Here is a 22,773-nt window from a genome sequence, read left to right on the forward strand (position 1 = left end):
GTTCCAAAGTTAAAGTGCTTAAACAAACAAACAAACAAACAAACAAACAAACCCCTTTGAGTGTGGTTGAATGTCTCTGTATTCTTCTGAGTAGATCAGGGCTCCTGGCATCATTCTAAAATCACCCCCTCATCCGGCTGGAATGGCTCAATGGATTGAGCATCATTCCCTGCACCAAGAGGTCACTGGTTTGATTCCTGGTCAGGGCACATGCCCGGATTGCAGGCTCAGTCTTCAATAGGGGGCATGCAGGAGGCAGCCAATTAATGTTGTTCTTTCATTGCTATTTCTATATCTCTCTCCCTTCCTCTCTCTAAAATCAATAAAACATTTTAAAAAAATGAAAAAAGATCATTCCCTCTAGTTTTTCTTCTAGGAGCCACTTAGTCACCTAGCTGACCTGGAGGGATCATCTAGCGACTGTGGGCCATAAGGACATATTCTGATTCCCATACATCAGCCAAACATATATATTAACTCAAATGTGGGGGCTAAAGGAAATTGGCAAATATTTATTAAGGGTCTCGATGCCTAGTGCTGCATGGTTGCCTTCTCATGAGCCTAAAACATGTGGTAAAATCTGCTTCTTTGTAGAGCTCACCATGTAGCAGAGAGCCTCAGGGCTCCCAGGGGGAGCCACAATTTTGGTCATGGGCTGTGCTATGTGCTGACCTGCTCAGCTCAGCAGGAAACACACCATCATCTGCAAATGGCCAGGAACTTTCTGAGGCCACTTGGAAGTTCCTTGTCAATGCCAGGGCTTAAGAAACAATAGAAACAATCTTTTTAGAATTATCAATGAGAAGAAAGCAATGAAATTGGATTAACCGGTGTGAAAATTTCATTTACTTAGGGTTTGTAAACTTTTCTTCATTAACTTCAATAAAAGTTTTCTTTAAAGTCATTCCAATCTTTTTTTAAGTTCTAACTCAATCTTTTCTTTGCTCCAGAGCAATGTTTGCCTGCTAATTTCCAATGAGACCAGCCCTTAAAAATGAACTAGTTTTAGCATATGGATCTTAACACTCTAAATTTTTACAGGCAGTAGTGTCATATTGTTTTAATATTTAATTTTGAGATTTACATAATATCTTTCCTCCAAAGAGCTCAATATATTGCAATATCATAAAATTCTCTTCATATTCAAAGATTATTCTTTATGCATGCAAATACTATATTTAACTAAGGAATAATGCAAATTAGGTGATGTATTCAGAGAAATTGTTGGGCTAGATAATTCTCTTGTAGGAAAAGTAGTGTCTCTGACTAATTTTAATTGTCTAGGAACTTCAAAAATACCTTGGCTTCTGGTCAAGTTGGCAGTGTAGGTAAATATGGTACCTGCATCCTTCCACAACCACATAAAAATTACAACTAAACTACAGAACTACTACCATTCAGAACCACCAGAAGTCTAGCTGAACAGAAGTTCTACAAAGGCCAGACTGAGACTGGTATGAAGGGCAAAGACACTGAATGGGCTGGTCCCACACCTACATGTAGTGGATAAATATCAGGAGCAACATTTTGGTTGTGGAGGTCCCCCCAGAGGGTCAATGAATTAAAGCCTCAGGCCCCCAGCCAAAGGTTCTAGTGCCAGGAAGATAAGTCCTCATAACTTCTGCTTGTAAAAACCATCAGGAATTGTGGCTGAGTGAGATGGAGGGCTGTTGGAATCCCATAAGTTCCTTTTAAGGGCCTTCACAGACTTAGTGGAACTCACTCCTTCTGAGCTCCAGCACTAGGGCAACAGTTTGAAAGGCACCAGAGACATAATGGGAGGAACTCAATTGTTTGGCTTAGGGGTGAGAGTTGGAGGGGCAGGTTTCTCCCAGACAGTGTGCTGGCACAGACTATTGTTCCTTTTCTGGGTCATCCCCCACATACAGAGCTGGCAGATGGATGCTATATCTTAGTTTCCATCAACCTGGCTATCTCTGTTCATCCTATCTTGGTGATTCCCTACGACCCCATCCAACTCATGAGTTCACCCAAGTTGTTTCCAGTGACTTTTCCATAAGAAAGGCCTGTTTTGGCTCATACTTTAGACTAGGGGTGTCGAACTCAATCAGAGAAGGGGCCAAAATCTAAAATCCAGCCTAAATCGCGGGCCGAATGGTTTACTGAACAGTCATAAACTGACAATGTCATAAACTGACAGCGGAGTGCAGTGATGACAGCGTGGTGCGGGCCACATTGCAAGGCCTGGCGGGCTGGATTTGGCCTGCGGGCCTTGTGTTTGACACATGTGCTTTAGACTATCCTAAAATTTCTCAAACAAGCAGCATCTGGCCTTGATGTGCCCACACCTCTCTCATTAAGTGGCCCAAGGACTGGCACTAGGAGCAGCCAGCCTTGGTTTGCAGCACCTCCTGGGCACCTCCAAACCCAACACAAGTAGCAACCATTTGCATATAGCTTTGTACCTCATGCTGGGTGACCCATGGCATAACACAGCTCGTTGCTGACCTTGGCCTGAGCCTCCTGACGACCCCAGAGCCAGTGTACCCAGTGGACAGCTTCAGACAACATCAAAGCATCATCCAACCCAAGGACACAATTAAGTGGATGACTCAGCAGACAGAAGAGCCCTCCTAAAGTAAGACCCACTTGGTGGGGTTGGCCCCTTCATGGCTGATCTTCTATGGAAGTCTCAGCCAGTGCTTGCAGCTTATAAGCCTGGGTAAATCTCTCCCATTGATGTGCCAATAGCGATCAAGGCTCAATTACAACAGGAGGGTGTACCAAGCCCACATTGGGGGGTTCACTTGGAGTGTCCAGCTCAAGTGAACAGGGAGGCCTTACAGGACACCAATTATGTAAGGCCACTCTTCTAAGCCTGAGAAACATAGCAGCTGTATCTAATACATACAAACCAACACAGGGAAGCTTCTAAAATGAGATGACAAAGAAATGTGTCCCAAATGAAAGAAGAGAACAAAATTCCAGAGGAAGCATGAAACAAAATGGACAATCAACTTACTAGATGCAGAGTTCAAAACACTGGTTATAATCATGCTCAATGAACTTAGAGGAAGAGTAGAAGAACTTAGTGAGAACTTCAACAAAGAGATAAGAAACAGAAAACATCCAAAAGAATCAGTCAGAAATGAAGAACACATTAACTCTAATGAAAAATACATTACAGAAAATCAACGTGGAGTAGATGAAGCAGAGTATCAAATCAGGGATTTGGAAGCTAAGGAAGCAGAAAACAGCCAATCAGAACAGGAAAGAGAAAAAATAATTTAAAAAAATGAGGACAGTATAAGGACCTTCTGGGATAACTTCAAACATATTAATATTCACATCTTGGGCATGCCAGAAAGAGAAAACAGAGAGCAAGGAATTGAAAACTTCCATAAAAAATAATAATAATTGTGAAAAACTTCCCTAAACTGATAAAGAAAATAGACATACAAGCCCAGGAAGCACGGAATCCAAAATAAGATGAACACAAGGAGGTCCACACCAAGAACACCACAATTAATTAAAATGCCAAAGGATAAAGACAAAGGGACAACCTTAAGAGCAGCAAGAGAAAAGCAGTTAGTTACCTACAAGGGAGCTCCAATAGATTTCTCAATAAAAACTTTTCAGGCCAAATGGGAGTGGCAAGAAATATTCAAAGTGACGAAAAGCAAGGACCTACAATTAAGATTAATTACTCTACCTAGCAAAGCTATCATTTAGAAGTAAAGAATATATAAAGAGTTCCCAGACAGGAAAAAGTTCAAGGAGTTCATCACCACCAAACCAGTATTAAAGAGTCTTCTTTAAGAAGAAAAGATCAAAATATGAATAATAAAATGGCAATAAATACGTATCTATCAACAACTGAATTAAAAAAAAAAAAAAAAACTAAAAGAAACAAACTAGTGGAACCGAACAGACTCGTAGACCCATAGAACATTTTGAGGGTTGTCAGATGGGAGGGGCCTGGAGGAATGTGTGGAAAAGCTGAAGGGATTAAGAAGTACAAATTGGTAGTTACGGGAAAATATAGTCAATAATATTGTATAATTATGTATGGTATCAGGTGGGTACGAGATTTATCAGGGTGATCACTTAGTAAATTATATAATGACTAATCACTGGGTTGTACATCTGAAACAAATATAATATTGCATGTCAACTGTAATTAAAAGAAATTAAGTAAAAAATTGCACTAAAATCTTAGAACTGCATACTTAAAAGAGATAAATTTTATGGTGTATAAATTATACATCAATAAAGTTGTCTAAAAAGCAAAATAAACGCCTTACAAATGGACAAACTAGAGGGGCTTGTGACTATTAACAGAAGTAACATATTTATTTTTTAAACTCAGTTCAGTAATGGGTTGTGTCTGCACTGTGGGCATGGTGGCTATGTTAGTATTCCTCATGCAATCGGCACAGCAGACCATACATGAGCTGTGTGGAATATAAATGTCAGATATAGAACTGCTGATGGCATAAGGAATGTAAGGGGGAAAGTGTTGCTTCTCTAAACATATGATGAGAAAAGACAGACGGGCTCCTCGAGCAGCAGGAGCAGCCTGTGCCAGGTGCACGGGTTCCGGCTCCACTCCAGTCCTCATGTCCTCATCGTTAACTCACTGGGATGCAGACTTCACTGTCCTCCTTTCTGGTGCCCACTTCTTCCTCAAAGAATGAACAAACCAATACCTTTCATTTTATCTGATACGATGGCATTAGTCCCAAACAAAGTCACTGAGAGGCCTTGGAAAGAAACAGTCTCGGAAGAAAAAAATCCAAATTGCGGTCTGGCTCAGGACATGTTCTCAGAAATGATGCTCATCTTCTGGTCTACAGCACAGTTTATAACATGATTTTCTATCCCCTGTCTCACTTGATTGTCACAGCAGCAGGTGTCATTACTCCTATTTTACAGTTGAGAAAGGAAGGACCAAGATAGGTCAATGAACTTGCATAAGTCACATGAGGAGCTGAGAGAGGAACCAACCCCAGGACACTCCGGCTATGCCTCTGCCACCCTGAGCCCAAGAAGTGAAGAAGGCGACTGCCCCACAGTGGAATGAAAATAGAAGAACACAGCATGCCCACTTTCGGGACTGGGTAAATCGGATTAGCCCTCTGAATCAGCCAATAGGCCAAACCAGAATTGGACTTGCTTGGCTCTCTTATGCTTTAAATTTTTCTAATTAACTGTAAACAATTTAAATTTGGATTTTCAGTTTTTAAGACCTGGAACCACATGCTAGAGCTGAGTAGAGGCTGCCCCTGTTCTCTTCAGTTCCCTGCAGTCCCCACCACTCCCTATTGCCTGACACTTGGCCCGACTTTGCTCCATTTCTTTGCCTGCCTGGCCTCATGGGATTTTGAGTTTGTTCTCTCTGGCTTTGATGGTCTTAACTTCACTGACTTTATATTTTGCCACAAGTTGACTTCATAGATGTGCTGGTCTGATTTGTCTTATTTATTTTTTTCTAAGATTTCCTCTGAGGTCCCTTTCCCCAACTCTGACACTCTGAGTCTAACTGGCAGAAAAGAAAAGCAAAGTTTGTCATTCACTTTAATTCTCTCTGACAGCCAGATGATCCGGCCATCAGTCTGAATCTGGGGCCAGGTGCCAGAGAGTGACTGTGAGAGTTAGTGGAGATAACAATCTCTCTGCAGATCCCTTGGCCACTGAAACGGAGAATTCCACCTGATCGGGTCTATTTTAAACTCAAGGCAGCTGTATTGAGAGCAAGGCTGAATCCCTGAAGACCTCACATAAATCTGAGCTTGCATAATTCATGACCAACCCTGACCAAAGATGATGGACATTTTTTTGACAGCTAAAGTGCCCCAGCTATGTGGCAATAGCTTAGAGAGGCCTTACAACTTACATGGCTCACCATAAAGCGATTTTTGATCAGTTAGAGGATAAAATAGCCACAAACCCGAAACCCAGAAACATCATTTGTGGGCTGTGAGATGCTGAGCAAATTCCAAAAGCATTCTGACTCCAGTTTCTTCATCTGGCCCACCTAATCTTTGTAGAGAAAGAACATGGTAGAGGCTTGGCATATCAGAGGTACCAAAAAGTGGTAGTTCTAGCCACTACCTGTGGGCTGGGAAAGGAGCCAATCCTGAAAGTCTCCATGTAATGCAAGATCCTGAGTAGTCTGACTATGTACATGACTGGGGTCATCAGGGAGGGAGTAACCATGGGTCTCAGGATTCAAAAGACCCTTTGGTGTTTCCCAGTCATGCTTGCCTCTCAGGAAGAACTGTACCTACCATATGCCCAATGGACCAAAATATGAATATAAATCTCATGTGGTCCCATAGATCATAACCCTTGAGATCAGAAAAAGCCTATTGATGACTTTCTCTGATGGACTGAGACCAAACCAAACTCTTTTCACTGGATACCTAACTCAGCTAAGATGACTTTCCCGCCTTTATTGGTAAGGATCATGAAAGCAACATGGTGCAGCATCAGTGTGGCATGTATGGGAAGCCCTGAGAAAGAAGAGATGAAATCTTGTGTTAAAACTGGCCACCCAGCCACAGATGTGGTCCATCCTCCTAAACAAAGGAGGATCCTAGAAGTAAGTAGCACCTAGAAGAAGATGGATGCTCATGAACATAAGGCTACAGATCAAGTAGAATACCACTTAGCAGCTGTGTCCCAGCTCTTCTCTCCTGTGACCCTTCCATCCATTGTCCGGATCCAGTTCACTGTGGGAACAACTTGTGTCCCTCAACAAACACACACCCATGTCCCATCTCAATCCAGAGACTGGGGACAACCTTTTATGATTTAGTGTCACAGAGAAAATTGTGGGTGTGTAATAGGAACTACACAGTGAGGTCCCCTTCTCTCAGCAGGATGGCATTGGCTGGCTCTGAGAAGCCCCTCCCTGCTCAGAGGCTATGAAATGGGAGCCCAGAGGGACTGTCCACCTTAAGGGCAGGAAACGGGAAAGCAGAAACTGAGCTGTTGTCTAATACCAGATTCCTCAAATGCATTTGAGCCTCTGTTTTCTTATAGGAAAATGGGAACAATGATGTACAAGTCATGGGGTAAATGTGAGATCCAGCAAGTCCACATATTCCACAATTCTCTGGGAACACAAAAGAAATACCACTGTGATGTGCTAACTATAATACATTTTACCTCCTCCTCAATCAGGGTCCCCAGCTATTTTCAGTTTCAGACACACAATAGGTACTAATAAACCCATCAGGTAGCTTCATGATTGATTCCAGGACTGCTCTTGGTCAAATTCTTTACCTGTCAACTCCTACTCATGCCCCAAACAGTAGCACAGTGGTGGGCATAGGCAATGACAGGGGGGTCACACTATACCATAAAGTCAGGGTAAAGAGGCCGACCTGGATCTCACCCAGCATGGAAGAGCTCAGGGTGCCCTGGGAAGGGTTGAGAATGACTTACTTGTGCTGCCTAGGTCCATCCACCCTAACCCTTCATGGAACTGAGTCATTACGGTTTTTTTGTGAAATCTGTTATTTCCTCTCTCTTTCATCTCTTATAAAATGTAGCTTCAATTCATGTTTCTAAACTGCTCCTGCAGAGGTACAGGCTCAAATGCTCATTTTAAAGCTTCTCATTTTTTTTTAGAAAAAAATTATCTGTGGTTGAAAATAATTTCTATTCACATCTCAGTTCACCAAAGCAGTATGATAGCACCACATTCCTCAGAGCCCCTCCACCCACAGATTAGGAACCACTGATCAACTTGACATTTATTTTATACCTAGAAGCCTATTTATTTTATAACTAGATATCCTTAGGCCTGGCTAGGGATCAGGTTCCCTGCCTCCCAGCACCCCTCCCTCCTCCTTCCCTCGCTTCCTCAGCACCCATCCAACACTGCTGGTTGCCCGCCATGTTCTGCACTGCCCCTGGTGGTCATCACACCTCATTTGCACCAGCCAATCAGAGTTAGTATGCAAATTAACCCAACTAAGATGGTGGCAGCCACAGAGCTGGAGGCTTGGGTTGCCCCAGTGATGGAGGAAGCCAAGCTTCCTGCCTGGCCTGGCTGGCCCTGGCTTCTGCTCAAGGCTACAAAGTTTTAATTATAGAAAATAAATAAATCCCAACAAAGATGGCAGTAGCCATGGAGCTGGAGCCAGCGGGAGGCTTGGGTTGCCCCTGGCAATGGAATAAGCCAAGCTTCCCACCTGCCTTGCCCTGGCCTCCGCTCAAGGCTATAAAGTTTCAATTATAGAAGATAAATAAATCCCAGATACCTGACCTATGCTTGGGTCACCGGGGGGCATGGCTGGCCTGAAAACCACCACAGGCCCCTCACTCAGGCCGCCCCACACCCCAAGGGAACCCTCACCTTTATCCAGGATATCCTTTAGGGTAAACCAGCAGGCCCCCACCTGTGCACCAGGACTTTATCCTATCTAATAAAAGAGTAATATGCAAATTGGCTGTCACTCCAACACACAAGATGGCTGCCCCCATGTGGTCAAAGATGGCTGCCCCCATTTGGTTACAAGAGGGCTGCCACAAGATGGCCAGCAGAGGAGGGCAGTTGGAAGGGACCAGGCCTTCAAAGGAGGGCAGTAGTGGGCGATCAGGCCACCAGGGAAGAGCAGCTGGGAAGGACCAGGCCTGCAAGGGAGGGCAGTTGGGGGTGATCAAGACTTCAGGGGAGGGCAATTGGCAGGGGAGCAGAGGGGGGGGGCAGATCAGCAGGGGAGAGCAGTTAGGGGCGATGAGGTTGGCAGGGGAGGGCAGTTAGGGGCAATTGGGCTGGCAGAGGAGCAGTTAGGCATCAATCAGGCTGGCAAGGGAGTAGTTAGGGGGGTGATCAGGCTGGCAAACAGAAATGGTTAGGGGCAATAGGGGCAATCAGGAAGGCAGGCAGGTGAGCAGTTGGGAGCAAGCAGTCCTGGATTGTGAGAGGGATGTTGAACTGGGATCAGGCCTAAATGGGCAGTCAGACATCCCTTGAGGGGTCCCAGATTGGAGAGAGTGCAGGATGGGCTGAGAGACACACACCCCCAAGCATGAATTTTGTGCACTAGGCCTCTAGTTATATATAATAAGAAGGATAACCATGTGCCACTATGAAGCAGCTGTACACTTCTGTCACTGATTGTAAACTTTCAAACACCCAAATTCAGGAATTCCCAACAGATTGGAAGTTGACACTCGGACTGAGACAACATCAGGGAAGGTTAAGAATATAAGGGGGAGGTACAAAGGGCACGAGAATGGCTAAGAATCAGAATAAGCATTTTGAATCTTGGTAATGCAGAACCCCTTGCAGGAGCCCTGGTCCCTCAGCTCCACTGCAGCCTGGGAAGGTGCAGATGGCAAGACAAGCAGATGGGCAGGTTTGGGAATAGCAGGAGAAGGGAAGGGAGGGGCAGAAATCAAAGCAACCCAATATAAGTGGCAGGTTTGTTCGCACATGTTTAAAGAGAGAGAAAAGACAGCCAAGCCCAGTGTAACATGACAGCCTGGCAGGATGTTTATGCCCAGAAGCTGGGGCACTAAAATATTTCAGCCAGTTTTCTTCCTTAAACTCTGCAAGGGAAATGCAGCTAACAAAGGCTGCCCATGTTACATGTTCAACATGATGCTAAAATTACCATTCCCTTTTCTTTGGGTAAGACAAACTGTCATAACCTTTGTCTCCATGGCACCGGGGCTGTGGTCACCAGCTGAAGGCTCCCACACTTCCCCTCTTATTCTCTCACTACACACATCTGCATGTAAACACGTGACCATACACATACATACAAACATTCACACATGAACACACACATGCTCCCAGCAACAATGCAGCCATCTGGACAGCCATGCTTGCCTGCGACACCTACTTCCTTCTCAGTTCTGACAGCTTAAACTCAAAAATCATCTGTTGTCAAAGATGCCTGGTATTAAAAGAAGCAAAATGAGCTGATGATGAGGAAGTGAGGAGTAGAAGAGGATGGAGTAGGAAAGAGGATGTCAGAAAGGGAGAGCTACATGGAGGGAGACAGAGAAAGAGACAGGCTTGGATCCTGCTATTCAACTAATAAACGATCCTTTCAGAATTGTTGAGAAAAATCCCTAATTCCAAAAAAGATCATGGTCCACTGTCCATGACCCCATCATTGCCTAAAGACATGATGTTCACTTCCCCCTCTTACATCTTGTACCATGACCCCTGGGGAGAGAAAGCTCATTTCTAACTCCCTTGATATTTCCTGTGTGTGTATAGGATGCAGTACTTAGAATATACCAGCCTTGCAGCTTGTACTTTGTGTCTATGTCTTGCGAGTTCTTTAGTTAATGAGTTTCATGGAAGAAACGATTGGATCCCAGTATCCCTGTATCCCTCAGAGTGTCTAATCCACATACAGTAGATACTCATCACTGTCTTGTAGTAATGAGTGAATACATAAATGAATAAGTGCATGAATGAACTGGTTAAATGGATATAAAAAGAAATTGATTGTGAAAATTAATAAAGAGAAAAGGTCAGAAGAGTAGGATATATATATATATATATATATATATATATATATATAGATAGATAGATAGATAGATAGAGGAGAAGAAAATATGTTTTGAGCCGTGAATGCCATAGGGAGGTCTGGCTATCAGGAATGATCTACTGCCAACTATCTGAGGTCTCTATAACAGTGTAGCATTCGTCTGAGCAAGCTATAAAGGAGAATGCACTCTTGAATTACATGGGTTTGATTGAAAGGTAATCTATGAAGCAATAGTGTCTTTATCACATGATTATTGGGAAGTTTCTTTCATTGGGCTTTCTAACAGAATAGCACTGGTCTACTCAAGACCATGCAGGGTTTCCATCCATCCATTTCCACATCCATCATCTGTCCATCTATTTGTTTATTTACCACTCATCCTACTGTCCATCTGTCTGTCTTCCCAAGGGCATTTGTTGAGTCCCAGCTGGATGCAGATGACTGGGCCCTACCGTGGCTTGGATATATATCTTTACTTTTGTGCCGGGCATAAGAAAACCCCTCAGAATTCAGCTCCCTCTCAGAGGTGAAGAATTACACCCATGTCCTCCATAGCCACAAATGCCCATCACTAAACACCTATACTCCTCAGGGGGAGGGAGAGTAGGCCTGAGGGCAGATAACAGGATGGGTGTAACTGCAACTTTTTTTTTTGCACCAAGATGGACAAAGAGCCAGCCACAAAGACAAAGAAGAGCAGGGAGGTCTCCAGACTTACCAGCTTGGTTTGTGGTAATGTTGACGGAGACGTGTTGTGGGGGGAAGGGGCTCTTGCTGGAGACTCCATTGACGGCCTGGATTTCGAAGGTGTAGGGGGTGTGGGCCCACAGACTACTGATGGAGACTCGGCACTGGGTCAGGCCCAGCTGCTTTGGCACAAACTCCACATTGTCATCACAACGGGAGCAGCTCCGGCGGTCTGCCCGGCACTTTTTACAGATGATGTTGTAGGTCACATCATCCCGCCCGCCTGTCTCCCTTGGAGGGTGCCACTCCAGAATGATGGATGTCTCGTTGACGATTGAGATGACATTTCTGGGACCTGATGGGACGCCTGTAAGGAGACAAAGAAAGGCTCAGTGAGGCTGGGCAGAAGCTTCCTTGTCCAGCTTCTCTTCATCTCCCGTCAGTGCGTCTCCACCCTTACTTCATGCATGCATCTCCTCCCCTCCTTCAACTCTATTCTCCATGCTTCAATCTGTTCTGAGAAAAAATGCTGAACCTAAATGAGAACATGTCCCCAAGTCCCTTTTCAGTCATGCCCACTGGGGCTCTCCTTTCAATCATATGTGCCGGGAGAGGAGAAAAACCTAGGTTTAAGACTTTTTGTTCTTAGGACCAAGCTGCATCCGCCAGCCAGAACACCTAGATAGATGAATATTCAAGTTGTGCAAGCTTTGGTGCATAAAGACAAGAAGCAAGGCTGGTAGGAGATTCAGACAGCCACCACGCTTAACCCCACGACACAAGAAGAGCATAGAATTGTCCTAGACACTCTGCTAGCTGCTTTGCATCCATTTAATCCCCTATAAAACTAACTGAGAAGATGCAACCATTAAGTCAACTTTAGGGAAAGGGAAACTAAAACTGAGAATGGGGACTGGCTTATAGATCTTGAGGTCTATAAGAACGGGAGCCTGTATGAACATGCATACCTACCTGCCTGATTCCAAATCTTACGTTATTAACCAATGCCCTGTGCTGCCTGCTAGTGAAACTGGCTACCTTTTTCTACTGAGGGAAAAGCTATCTCCAAGCCAGACTTATACAGAGAGGGAGCTCCAAATGTCAGTGGCCGGGTAACGTGAAATTTGAACAGAATCTCCTATAACCCAGCCAGGCTCCCTGGGACTCAAGAAGGGGAGCCTCTTCCCTCTGACCAGCTGTCTATGGCTGTTGTTCTCACTCTGGCCAAGGTGGAAATGCCTTGGTGAAAACGCTAGGAAGCCTGGTACTTCACAGAAGGGCAAAACATTGCTGGATTAATGGACACAGGGTTGGGCATTTTGAGATTCAGTTGGAGAATCTTCTGCCAAAGAACAGAACAGATCACAGTCTCAGGTTCTCAAGCTGAGCTCTGCCTCTCCCCAACATCTAACTGATGGAAATGAATCCTGCCCAGAAGCCCCCCTTCCGAATGCCAGGTCTGCTGGAGCAGCCGCTAGGTAGTAATGCATTCAGAATTCATGCACGTGACTGTCGCCAGCTGAACGGAGACATGTGTAAAGTGGTTCATGCTGGAGACAGGAATCAAATGCCAACACACAAAATGAGGGAATAACAACAAGGTCGGGGGGCACCAGGGAAGGATTCTGTGTTGAATCAGTCAACAGCCAGCAGCTAGAGCAGAAAGCAAATATTAAATCGAATTCTATTAAAACATGAAAGAAAATCAGTACTGTACTATATAAAGCCCATTAGGCCTGAGCTAAAGCACAACTTGCATGCATGCTTGTGACAGGGCAGGATTCATGAAGCATTTCTACTGAAGTCTTGCAAATAGCATTTAAGAATTCACCACCCATCTGCACAGGGATAGACATCCATCTTTTTTAGGAATCAGCACACAGCTAGCACTGGAAGGGCAGTCAGAACTGGGCCTGGCCAGCCTCTCTCCTCACATTACACTCCTCGTTAACATCTGTATTGGCCAGTACCTGTCTGGGACATATCTGTTTGCTCAGACTGATGAGACTCAGACCACAAGCACCCAGTGGTCAATGTCATTGCTTCCTATCTCCCTTTCACAGCAGGCAGCCCGGCCTCGGCCACAGAACACTGGTTCTCCTACTTGTAATAAATGCATTCACTGAATGCTTGCCCTTTGCTAGGTGGGGGGCAATCCTTTCACAATGTTATTTTATTGCATCCTCAGGCCATCCTGAGCTGTCACTCAGAAAACAGCCTTGGGCAGAGGGACAGAGACAAGGATGTCCAAGAGAGTAACCGCCCATCTCTCCCACTCTTTAACCCCCCACTTTTCAATTATCTCCTTGTTCCATTGACCTTCAACTTCAGCCTCTTCCAGACTCCAGCTTCTCCACTTAAACCTGCATATGTCATTACCATTTTAAAACTAAAACTCTGTCCCCTGGCATCTCTGCATGGCAGGTCCTCTCCTCTCCACTTCCCAGCCAAGCTTTTCCAAAGCGGAGTTACACTTGGTGGCTCTCCTCTCTCCCTGCTCTGCCAGCTACAGCCTGGTTACTTCCCTGCTCAGCCATCATGCCGGCTTTTCCCTTTGGCCTCCTGCTTGACAAGTCTAGGAAACACAATTCAGTCCTTAACTCCCTCAACACCCTGGGTTGTCACTAGCCAGGCCCTGGGAGTCACATCTTCTGTATCCCACTACACATGGTCTGTCAGCTCCATCTCCTTTTCCTCAGATATTTCCCTTCCTTTATATCCTCCTTCTCATAACAAAGGGCTTTGTCAATTCTCCTCCTCTATTACAAAAGTCTCCTAATGAATTCTCCAACATCACTTTGCAGCTCTCTCATCCATTGTCATCTGCCAGAGTGTGAGTTCCAAAACGTACATAGAGTCATAGAGTTCCTCTGCTCAAACTCCAATTACCCAAGCATTTACCCTCCTGCCCACGTCTTTCGAGTCCCTGTGTATCTTGCTGCTCTTGATCTCATCTATGGCCACCTGCTCCTTGCTGGTGTGGCCAACAGGAAGATCCCCATGATTGCCTGTGAGTACTAAACTCTCCATATTCCTGAGCCTCTGCACAGGGATTTCTCCTCTGTCTGGAATTTTTTCTCTCCTCTCCACTTGGGCATCTCCTGTTCACCCTTTAATGTCCAGCACCCATTTCATCAGGAGGCTTCCCGCTCATTGCATGCCTGTAGTCATACATCCCCCTCTGGGCCTCCAAAGCCCACTTCTAGCTGCCTAACCCAGATCATTGTATTGTAATGGTCTCTTCCTCTATGTCGTACTCACCACAACACAGCCCCCTGGTGGGCAGGGGCTGGCTCGTCATTTCCATGCCTAATATTTCACCCAGGGGAACTCCTGTCCACCTGGTGTGCAAGGCTTCAGGTCACGTGTATGCACTGCTCTCCAGCACAAGACAAGCTGTCCTGCTGGGGTGCCAATTTGTGACTCTGAGTAGTAGAGGCTTTGGTAGAGATTAAGTGGCAAGTGAGGAGCTGCCTCTGACCCTATGGTGTCCGTGGTGATGGGAACACCAGGCACTGCTCATTTGCTCCTGACTCAGGAAGAAAAGCAGTGGGTTTCCAGGATGGATTTTCATGTTTATTAAGAAACAGCCTTCTTTTGAAACAACCACTTCTCATCCATGGCTGCATTCAAGAGCAAATGTGTCTGTGGAGCATGAATGAGGGTCTAGGGGAGCTGTGGTTGGTAAGTCCAGGACTGCATACATCTGCACCCTTTCCTTCCAACAAGCAGGAATAGACAGGGATGGCCTTCCCTTGGCGAGTGGATGGAAGAGCTAGGAAAACCTGAGCATGCCCTGCTATGTGTCTCTCACCACTCCCCTCCTCCCCACCCAGCACAAGCCGGGGCTTGCAGTGCATATCTGTGGAGGTGACAGAGTCTGGACCACAAACAACACCTGGGACCCCATTCATTATTCATTCATTCACTTTTCAACAAATACTCCCTGCACTGTTCTAGTCCCCTGGGAGATAGGAAACCCATGACAGGCAGTGTTCTGCTCCCATGGAACTTACATTCTGGGTAGAAAAACTAACAAGAAAGAAGGAAACACGGAGATAAAGGAGATGACTTCAAGTAAGAACAAGTGCCTGGAAATAAAACAGTTCCAGGCTCATATTCCCTCCCACCAATGCTTATAGCTCCTGTCCCTTTTCCCAGGAGGCCTGTTCCAGATCGCATGCCAGGCCCAGTGTCTGGGTGGCTACGGAGACGATGCTCCCAGGCCTGTGCTCCATCTCAATAATGAGAGCACATTCCTGGAAGTAGGCTAACTGGCCTCATGCGTGGTGCCTGAATGAAGAGCCTGACCAGAGCAGGGTTGGCCTCTGAATAAATCTCCCTAGAAGAAGGCACCAGGACCACTTCTGACATATTCAGGCTGCACTCCCTGGACTGGGGCCCTACCCCTACAGGAAGCATTTTGCCAGAACCAGGGCCCCGAGCAGCATCCTCAGGAAGGAGGCCCATTGAGACCAGACAAAAATGTTTTAAGAGGATTAGAAAGGGTGGCCAGAGTGGGGAGAAAATCTTCATCTTCTGCAAAATCCTCAGGAAGTGCAATGGCAGGGCTCAGGAAGTGTAGTGGCAGGGCTCAAAGCCAGGGTCTTCAGTCCACATCCTTGTTTCTCTTAATTATGTACAGACAGCCTTTCTGAAGCCTCTCTGATCTGTTCCCACAGTGACTACTGAAAGAAGGTTCCTGTTAAAAAGGCTAGGAATACTCAGTCCTTTTAAAGACTGGGAAACCACTGAGCTACAGTTCTCTGTGTGGAGGAAATACAGTGGGTCCTGAGTTATGGGGATAGGGCCTGGGTCTTCCAACATGTTTCTGAGAGGTTGGCTCATACTGCATGGAGCATGGTTAGCAACAGGAACACAAAAAGTTACACAGGAAAGATCTTTCTTGAGCCACTGGGTTAGCCCAAGTGTTGCCACATTGTGATAGAATCTCCCACTTTTTAACATGATTTGGGACAGATGACTCTTTTTAAAAAATGGAGTCAGGGTCAGTGAGAGAGAGTGAGTTTGTTTATAGGCATTAAGTTAGAAATAAGAGTATGCCTGAGTAACCAGAGAGAAAATCTGCTGAAGACGGGTAAGCCCCTAAGCCAGTTACCTAGTTGGAGAATTTAAATGTGAATTTCAGGTCAATCCAAGATGCCCAGCAGGCAGTGTCCAGCTAACTGTGCCTTTCTACAGTTAGGATCTGTGTCCTTGGACCCTTCCCCAGAGGAAGCTGGAGAGGGTAACAGCCATGGTGAAGCAATGTCCTCCTGGGAGACCCCTTTGCAGGCTGAAAATGAGCTGCTCTGCATGGGCCAGAAATAGGGTCCTCCCCAGTGTGTGAACAACCCCGTGGAGAATCTGATGAAAGTAACAAAGCTTTTTCTGAGAAAAATTAATGTGTGACTAAAGACATACATAACTTTTCAGAGACCCTCAGTGAACCCCCTACAAGTTCACAGCAACCACTTTTTAAAATATTCCCTTGTTGGAAAACCTTGAGAAGGTGAAGTTGTAAGCCTTAATTTTCTCATCTGAGACCTGGTCATTTTGAGAATTTAATGAGATGATATTCCCAAGGAGTTTAGCTGTGTGGCTAGGACACAGAGGAACTCAGTAAATGTCAGCTGCTATTGTTAGTAGTAGTATGGTTATTCTTAGATGATCTGGAATCCTGACCATTCATCTAAGTAAGACGGATCTAATTCTGCCATTTATTCCTTAAGCAGAGACCTCATACCCAGAACTGTGCTGAGCACGGTGAAAGCTGTGAATGTATAGAGGTTACTGCCCATGAGATTAGAGAACCCAGATGCTTATTAGTGAGGCAATACCCTATACATGGAGAGCTGGAAATTGTGAATATATATGATTAAGGGTGAAAGTAAGTGATATAGACACAAAGAATTACAGCTTTTTCAGAAAAGGTAAGATCAATGCAGAACAAAATAATCAGAGACTGTGTTTGGGGATCTTGACCACAAGGCTGGAGCTATACACCTTGGAGGCTGTCTGCCCCAGTCTATACTTCTAGGCAACCTACCCCTTGCACTCAGAAAGAGATAGAACCTTAGTGTTGGGCATTGCGTTGTGTACTAGAATGGGTCCAATTCTTTTGGGTTCATGGCCTCTGTGTGCACCTGTACAGGCAAGCATACATCAGAGATATTGTGCATTCTGTCCTAGACAACTGCAATAAAATGAATACTGCAATCAAGTGAATCACAAAAAAATTTTGGTTTCCCAATGCATATAAAAGTTGTGCTTTCTGTATACTTTAGTGTATTAAATATTCAATTATGTAAAAAAAACAAAACCCCACACATTTGTACCTTAATTAATAAATACTTCATTGCTTAAAAAAAAATGTTAACCATCATTTGAGTCTTCAGAAAAGTCATAACTTTTTCCCGGTGGAGGGTTTTGACTCAGTGTTGATGACTGAGGACTGATCAGGGCGGTGGTTGCTGAGGTTGGGGTGGCTGTGGCAATTTCTTAAAATGAGACAACAATGACGTTTGCCACATCTATTGACTCTTCCTTTTATGGACTATTTCTCTGTAGTATAAGATGCTGTTTGACAGCATCTTACAGCATCTTACCCACAGGAGAGCCTCTTTCAAAATTGGAGTCAATCTTCTCAAACTCTATCATTGCCTTATCAATTAAGTTTATGTAGTATTCTAAATCCTTTATTGTCATTTCAACAATCTTTACAGTGTCTTCAACAGGTGTAAATTCCATCTCACAAAACCACTCTCTTTGCTCCTCCATAAGAAGTAACTCCTTACCCATTCAAGTTTTATCATGAGATTGCATCAATTTTACATCTTCAGGCTGCACTTCTAATTCTAGCTCTTTTGTTATTTCCACTTCCTCTGCAGGTATTTCCTTCACTGAAGTCTTGAACCCCCTCAAAGTCATTCATAAGGATTGTAACCAAGTGCCTTCAAAGTCCTTTTAATGTTGATATTTTGACCTCTTCCTATGAATTACAAATGTTCCTAATGGCATCTAGAATGCTAGAATGCTGAATCCTTTCTAAAGGGTTTTTATTTACTTTGCTCAGATCCATCAAAGGAACTCTCTCTATAGCAGCTATAGCCTGATGAAATCTATTTCTTAAGTAATAAGACTTGGAAGTCAAAATTGCTCCTCGATCTATGGGCTACAGAATGGATGTTATATTAGTAACCATGAAAACAACATTGATTTCACTGTATATCTCCATCAGAGCTCTTGGGTAACCAGGTGTAGTTTCAATAAGTAGCAGTATTTTGAAAGAAATCTTTCTTTTCTGAGCAGTAGGTCTCAACAGTGGGCTTAAAATATACAGTAACCCATGTGGTAAACAGATATGCCATAATCCTGGCTATTTTTTGCTCCATGGGCAGAGTAGATTTGGCATAATTCTTAGGTACCCTAGGATTTTCAGAATGGTTTTCTGAAAAATGAGCATCGGTTTTCCCTTAAAGTCACAGCTGCATTATCCCCTAACAAGAAAGTCAGCCTATCCTTTGAAGCCTGGCATTGACTTGCATTCTCTAGCTATGAAAGTTTTAGGTTGCATCTTCTTCCAATATAAGGTTGTATTGTCTACATTGAAAACCTATTGTTTAGTGTAGCCATCTTCACTAATTATCTTAGCTAGATCTTCTGGATAACTTACTGCAGCTTCTACATCAGCATCTGCTGCTTCACCTTACATTTTTATGTTCTAGAGACAGTTCTTTCCTTAAACCTCATGAACCAATTTCTGTTAGCTGAAAACATTTCTTCTGCAGCTTCCTTACCTTTAAGCCTTTATATAATTAAAAATAATCAGGATCCTAGACTGTGCTAGATTTCAGTTTAAAGGAATGTTGTAACTGGTTTGATCTTCTATCCAGACCACTGAAACTTTCTTCCTATCAGCAATAAGGCTGTTTTGCTTTCTTATCATTTGTGTGTTCACTGAAGTAGCACTTTTAATTTCCTTGAAGAACTTTCCCTTTGCATTCACAGATTGACTATTTGGTACAAGAGGCTTAGCTTTCAGTGAGACTCACTTTTGACATGCTTTCCTCACTAAACATAAGTGTGCCTAGATTTTGATTTAAAGTGAGAGATGCACAACTCTTCCTTTCACTTAAACACTTAAAGGCCTTTGTATGATTATTAATTATCCTATTTTCAATATTGTTGTGTTTCTAGGAATAGGTAGACTTGAGGAGAGGGAAAAATATGAGGGAATGGCCAGTTGGTGGAAAGGTTAGAACACAATCATTTGTTGACATTCTCATATAGATGTTACATTACAATAGTAACATCGAATATCTCTGATCACAAATCATCATAACACATATTATATAATGAAAAAGTTTGAAATAGTGTAAGGATTACCAAAATGTGACACAGAGATAAGAAGTGAGCAAATGCTGTTAGAAAAAATGGTGCCAATAGTCTTGTTCATTTAAGATTCCAGAAACCTTGTAAAAAAAAATGTCTAAAAAGATGTCTTAAAAATGCAATAAAATGAAGTGCAATGAAACAAGGTGTGCCTATACATATGCTTCCTGGCATATGAGAAGTGATCTGGCTTTGACATAGTTTTTTACCTTGCTTGTTCTTCCTCTGCCTGTGGGCAAGAAAACCCCTTCTTCCCTCCTACAATAAACTGTTTTCTACTCAATCTCTCATTAGAAGATGTGAGCTATGGTCTGGGATGAGCTAGGAAGGACATTGGATATTCAAAACTCCTGAACATTGTGAGTCATAAGTGCAAAGTGGTAATGTTCTCATGGCTGAAGAGAATCAACACTATAGTTTGGAAAAATGACTGTATACTTCATTGTGGACTGAATTAAGAAGGCATAGAGAAGGAGACTAGAAAAAAAGGGACAGGAATCATTTAAAAAGTTTGGTACAAGGAGCCAAGAAGACATAGAAAGAGGGTTGATCATCAAAAATTGTAGTTCCAACTTCCTATCCATTGCTAATTGTAAAATAGCTACTTACAGAAACCATGTCTGAATGATTGGAAGGCTTCCTAAAGAAGGGGGAAGTCTTTAAGATCTTACAGAGAGATAAGAGTCCAGGATCAGAGACAGACAGGAAGTGGGGGCTGTAAAAACCTGAAAAGGTCTTATATGGAGGCAAAGTATACTGAAAACCAAGTCTTTGCCCTCAATTCAGCATACAGAGCTGAAAGCAGAATGGGTTAGAGGATAACACATGCCAAAAGAGGCAAAGTTTGCAACTTTTAGAAGTGTAGTAGAGTCATAAAATAAACATGAGCTCAATTTCTGTTTGGTTTGTTCTTTGGTAACTGGTTACTTGAAATTATATAAAAAAGCAAAAAGGTAAACCTCTATTTTTTCAAGCTGCCTTGAAAGTGTAGCTATGATACTTCCCAACCTATGTTCAGCAGCCTCTCCCTTTCTCCTTTCCTCCTGAGACACTATTTCCTCTTCCATTATTCCCTCACTAAGTAAAGAATTCCTGGGAGACTGGAGAAGAATGACCTTTGTCCTATGGCAGTGGTTAACTTGTGAGACACAGTTTTCTGCCCTGTTGACTAATGAGTTTGCTGACCACTGTCCTAGGACAAGGTTGGGGAATATGTGGCCCACGTGTCTTATAAGGCCCAGGAAATCATTTGGTCTGGCCCTGCCAATCCATTAAGGATGAGTTAATTAAATGTTTGACCAAATAAATTAGTCTGAGTTTAGTTGATAACTCTGATGTTATAAATATCCAAATGGCCCTTGGCAGAAAAAAAAAGGTTTCCCACCCGTCCTTGAGAAAAGGGTTGTGATGCGGTGTACTGTGCCGGTTCAGGACCTTGGAGAGGAGCACGTGGGTTAGTTTCTTAATGGCAGTTGGAGAGCTAAAGATTCTATGTCAGTCACCAATAACAACACAACTATAGGGATCATGACAGCAGGGGTTGTCAGGTCTTATCAATGTGGGAGTGTGAGGGTGGGGGTATGGGAGCTTGAGGCTATATCAGGAAACCAGGAGTGAGTTATCAGGGACATGTAGGAAGTATTGGCATCAAAATGAACAGATTGTTGAAGCATTCTCCTCTCAATAGTAGAACCGTAGAGAAGCTTGGGATTTGGGGAAGAAACAGACCAAGGACTGTCTACAAGTTATGCATGATGAGCACCAGACATTTGGAGCACTATTTTGCTTAGTGTGAAGATGGTTTCTAAAGTTCTGAGGTGTCTCCTCAAAAAAGGGAGTTGTGCTGGGGACCTGAGGCAGCTGGGGCTGGAAATCTGAGTGACACTTGGTTCCTCTTCTTAAAATGTAGGAGGTTTCCCTTGAGCAAGGAAGAGAGGATGTTGAAAATGGGGAAATCATGTTGCTTTACTTTTCCTAACAGCTCTGGAATCCCAACATTCCAATTTTAAATTAGCCACAGGGCCATAGGTTTCCTGTAGACAGAAACCTGTGCCACCTGCATGGACATCAGAAGGACAAGGCTTTGATTTAGCTAAACTTGTTTGTTTCAGGCCACTGAGTGATTCATGTCAGTAGTTTGCCTGCAGTAGATTTCTACAAGGAACATTTGCAAAAATACACACATATAGTTTTTGTTTCCATTTCAGTGGAGTTCTTTATGGAATTTAGAATTTTGTTTTAATGATATGCCCTATATCCAAAGTACTGTCTTAGCCATCTTGGTACATTGCTTAATAAATCTAATATTCCCAACACACTACAAGGTAGGAACTATTATCACTATATTACATTTGAAGAAACTATACCTCAAATATATTAAGTAACTTGTTCATGTCACATAGCTGGTGAGTGGTGAAATTAGGACTTAAGGGCAGGCCTGGTCCATGCCAAGCTCACCCTAACTCTCCCACCCAAAGTGGAGGCATTAGGTGTGTATGGTGCAGGTGTGATGCAAATGCAGCTCGGTAATGGAGGATGATACGTAGGTTTCTCATGGAAGCAGGAAGCTCTTATTCCTAAACCATTTCAGTAGCTTCCCTGTAAAAACAGAACAGCCATGATTCTAGGATCGTGCTGAGCGTGACTGCACGTGTTGCTCATTAGGGCCTTGGAACCACTGGGCCTGTACTCAGGCAATTCTCCTAATCATAACAGTTCATAAGAAGAAGTGATTAATCAAAACAAGGAAGGACCCTGCGGAGAGGGATCTGGGGAATATCAAAGAACCTAGTGTTGCACATTTCACCAAACACAAATGTTTATAGAAAGTACTCCCTGTTTCTCCTGCTTGCATGGAGTTAATTGTCTGGGAGAAAGAGGGTAGATTTGACTTTCTGGAAAAAAGACAGCCCCTGTATCTTGTGCTGCAGAAGCCCTTGGAGAACTGCTGAGGCCCCTGCACCCAGAGCATCTGTCAGTTGGAATGTGTCTACAGCCAGTCTCACATCACTGCCTGAGTGGGGGAGGGATCCAAGATGTAATCTTCTATTTGTGACCTAAGATGAGGCCAGAGAGAGGTATGCTTTGACATTATTCCTCCTTGCAGTCCCCCTAGTAACACTTTGAGTCAGAGTAATAGGACATGTTGCTTAAAGACATGGCCTTCAAGACCTCTTTCCTTCTCAAGCAGTGAAAGATGCACAGGACC

The 22,773-nt window shown here is 43.8% G+C and overlaps 1 protein-coding gene across 1 annotated transcript in view; it reads right to left on the bottom strand.

The window, feature by feature from the left end:
- EPHB1 (EPH receptor B1) overlaps window positions 1-22,773 on the bottom strand; it is a 401,523-nt gene that overhangs the window by 106,033 nt on the left and 272,717 nt on the right. Inside the window, exon 5 of the mRNA XM_084902720.1 lies at window positions 11,203-11,538. Coding sequence (XP_084758846.1) covers window positions 11,203-11,538 — 336 coding nt within the window. The remainder of the gene's footprint in view (window positions 1-11,202; window positions 11,539-22,773) is intronic.

The sequence above is a fragment of the Pipistrellus hanaki genome (genome assembly GCF_964339955.1).
Source record: "Pipistrellus hanaki genome assembly, chromosome: 13".
Lineage (NCBI taxonomy): Eukaryota > Metazoa > Chordata > Mammalia > Chiroptera > Vespertilionidae > Pipistrellus > Pipistrellus hanaki.